Here is a 3,052-nt window from a genome sequence, read left to right as displayed (position 1 = left end):
AACCCTCCAGAAGCAAGAGCATGCTTTGCCTTGTTCTACTCACCATCAGTCTTTAATGTGCATTGTAGCTTGATATTTTGTCTGGTCGTCAATATGCTTCCAAGTCTGATATTAATGGCATTATGAGTGCTAAACATACCTGATGTTTGTGAAGATAATGCGACTCTCAATTTTGAGAATACTTGACGTTGGAAGAGCTTTAAAGGCTGCAGTCACCTTATTAAGGAAGGAGTTCAGGAATGGCCTTTGGTCATTCTCAGCATGCTTCCTTGCATTTAAGAGTGAAAAGCGAGATGATAATGTTGTGCCTGGACTTGTCCATGTAGAGTTTAGGGTACCCTGGGGTTTTTGCATCTAACTGTAAAACAAGCTATAACATGCTTATCCCCCAATTTTCTTGTTTTTCTTTCAACCATTTCAGGGCTCTGCAGGAGTCATTAAATCAAAACTTCATGCTGATTGTCACCCATCGAGAAGTCCAGCGGGAGTACAACCTCAACTTCTCAGGAAGCAGTACCATTCAGGAGGTGAGTGCGGTTTCACAGCGGAAGAATAAATGTAGCTCATTATAGCTAATGCCAGCCCTGTTAAAGAGGGTTTCCATGGTCTTGATGGATATTCCTTTATTTCTGTAATTTGATTGGGTTTTTTTTCGGTTTGATCAACTGGATCATCGAGATTGCTGTAATTTGATTAAACATCTTGACCTAAAAAAGGTTTTCTGTTATACTGAAAAGGTGTTTCTTTTTGCACTGTAGTAACAAAATACACAAATACTGAATTATTCTAGAGTGTTGAGGAAAGGCAATTATTCCAGTTACACTTTAAGCCCTTTGACTATCCCTCTGTCTTCCCTTCTTTTAATCAGCTCCATCTCCATTTTGTAGGCACCTCTGCCGTTACTAGTTGCTGTCGTAGTGCTGTAATTTTTACTGCCTTAGTAGCCAAACGGTTTTGTCTATAATGGACGTCACTGCTGTTCGGTCGAATGGCCAGCAAGGGGTGATATTGTAGAGAGCTTCGTCAGAGTTAAGTCCTATAGGAACAAATATCTCTAATAAACTCTCTGAATTTAGAGCAAGCAGTCCAGCAGTCCTTGCGTATTTTTCAAACTCCTTTCTAAAGCCAAGGGTTGTTGTCTTGAGCTCCACGGTGTGTCTAATGCCAGATGTTTTGGATGTTATTTTCCACATAACCCACTAACTTCTGGAAGTATGACAAGCAATCTACAAATGTGAATTTCAGAATTCATGTTACAAAATTTTAAGATTAAATGTTTTCTTTTCAAATTAAATGTATGTTTGCTGTTGGTCGGACACTTCTTTCAGGCTTTTAGAGTTGAACAGATTTTACCCAAGTTCTTCATGTCACATGCTAACGTTGTAGACAGAATTATTTTAAGTTCCATGATGTTAGCTATAGGAGCAGTTTCTCCTACAGCAATGAAAAATGATCATTAGTTGTTTCCATTGTGAATATTTTTTTATTTTTTTTTTTAATTTTTGATTTTTTTTTAATTTTTAATTTTTTTAATTTTTTTTTAATTTTTGATTTTTTTTTTAATAACATAAGCCAACATACTTGCATCAGTTTCCTTTTTGAGGGGCCAGGCTCTAACTCTTTACAATTTTAAAATAGTTTGAATATTTATGGAAATAAATGATCAGAATATTTGGTTTTAAATTTAAAATTGTGAGATTCTAAAAAACCCCATATACTCACGTATGGTCTGTATTTATCTATGCTATGCCAATTACTACTTCACGGGTGAGTCTTATGCAGTTTAAAGGAACCAGAAAGCTGTGACCGTGCATGGGAATCCAGGCTGCTTTTACATGCACTGAGGTTTTCTTGATTGTGTAGTGGCAGGTTACAGTCAACATGCTAATATATAAAATTGATGTAATTTATGATTTTCCCCATTAAACAACCAAAACAAACAAAACCACCCTACTGCCGCAGAACCGGCAGGAGCATCCAACCTTTCTTTGCCTTTCTGCCTTGTATCTGAGTATGACATCCACTAGAGTTTATAAAATTAGGAAGAGCAATTCAGAGGCTAAAATGAAAAGAGAACTCTGAAGCTTCTTGTGCAGCTGATGCTGAACAGGTGAATTTGTGTCTGTCAGTCTTGTGGAAATCACTGGGGGTTGGGCTGAGGTACATTTGCCTAATTATAGAAAACAAGTAGTGTTTTGTATGTTAAATCTCTAATGGCTTTTTAATTATTTTTTAAAATTATTTTGTTTTAGCATGAAGTGAGCATTGTAACAAAAGACTGATGAATCTAATTTGTGCGATTTGGATGAATCAGTGATATTTTTCTTTCTTTTCTTTCCCTTGTCTCTCCTCTCCAGGGAGACTTCCCCCCCCCCCCCCCCTCCCTCTCTTTTTCACATTTTAACAAATTAATAGTTTACTTTCCTTCGAGTATATCTTTGTCATCATAGAAAAGCTCTGTGTGAGTTGCAGTTACCAACCACAAGAGGGCAGGAAGGACTATTCAATTATTACCTAAAAATGCCGTTCAGTGTTTTCAAATTAGCTTCTGGTATATTAACAAAAAGGAGTATAATGGCCAAGTTATTGTTTGATTTACAGATAATTGGCATATTGCAGGGAGGAGACTTAATTTCACCCTTTTAAATTAAACAGGGAGATTTAAAAAGACATAAAATATTCATTAATGTTCAGTGATTATAAAGCAGTGGCATATATTTATTCTGCCTTTATTACTGTTTCGATGGGAAAATACTGCAAATATTTCAGAAATCGACTTGGCCATACTGACAAGTTGAAATGTTTAAGCAGTGTTAATGCAATCTACTCACACGTTATATCCTATGCAGAAAGATTCAAAATGACTACATCAATTATTAAAAGAAATATTTAAAATTCTATAAATGTTCTACTGCTTGCCACAGTTGGGTGCAACTGTCTCTCCAGGGCTAGTTTAGTTTTTTTGTTGTTATTGGTACTACGAATTTTAAGGAATGAACGTTTTTTCCAAGTATCTACAGAAAAAACCCCAACCCCCTAAAAATACCCTACA

At 36.0% G+C, this 3,052-nt stretch overlaps 1 protein-coding gene across 1 annotated transcript in view; it reads left to right on the top strand.

Moving 5' to 3' along the window:
* Nucleotides 1-421: 421 nt before the first annotated feature.
* The window catches only part of FAF1 (Fas (TNFRSF6) associated factor 1), a gene marked incomplete at its 5' end in the record, with an annotated part of 66,387 nt that continues 63,756 nt past the window's right edge, over nucleotides 422-3,052 (top strand). Inside the window, one exon of the mRNA XM_009878583.1 lies at nucleotides 422-527. Coding sequence (XP_009876885.1) covers nucleotides 422-527 — 106 coding nt within the window. The remainder of the gene's footprint in view (nucleotides 528-3,052) is intronic.

The sequence above is a fragment of the Apaloderma vittatum genome, unplaced genomic scaffold, assembly GCF_000703405.1.
Source record: "Apaloderma vittatum isolate BGI_N311 unplaced genomic scaffold, ASM70340v1 scaffold18131, whole genome shotgun sequence".
NCBI classification, from domain to species: domain Eukaryota; kingdom Metazoa; phylum Chordata; class Aves; order Trogoniformes; family Trogonidae; genus Apaloderma; species Apaloderma vittatum.
This window is presented reverse-complemented; position numbering and strand designations above follow the sequence as displayed.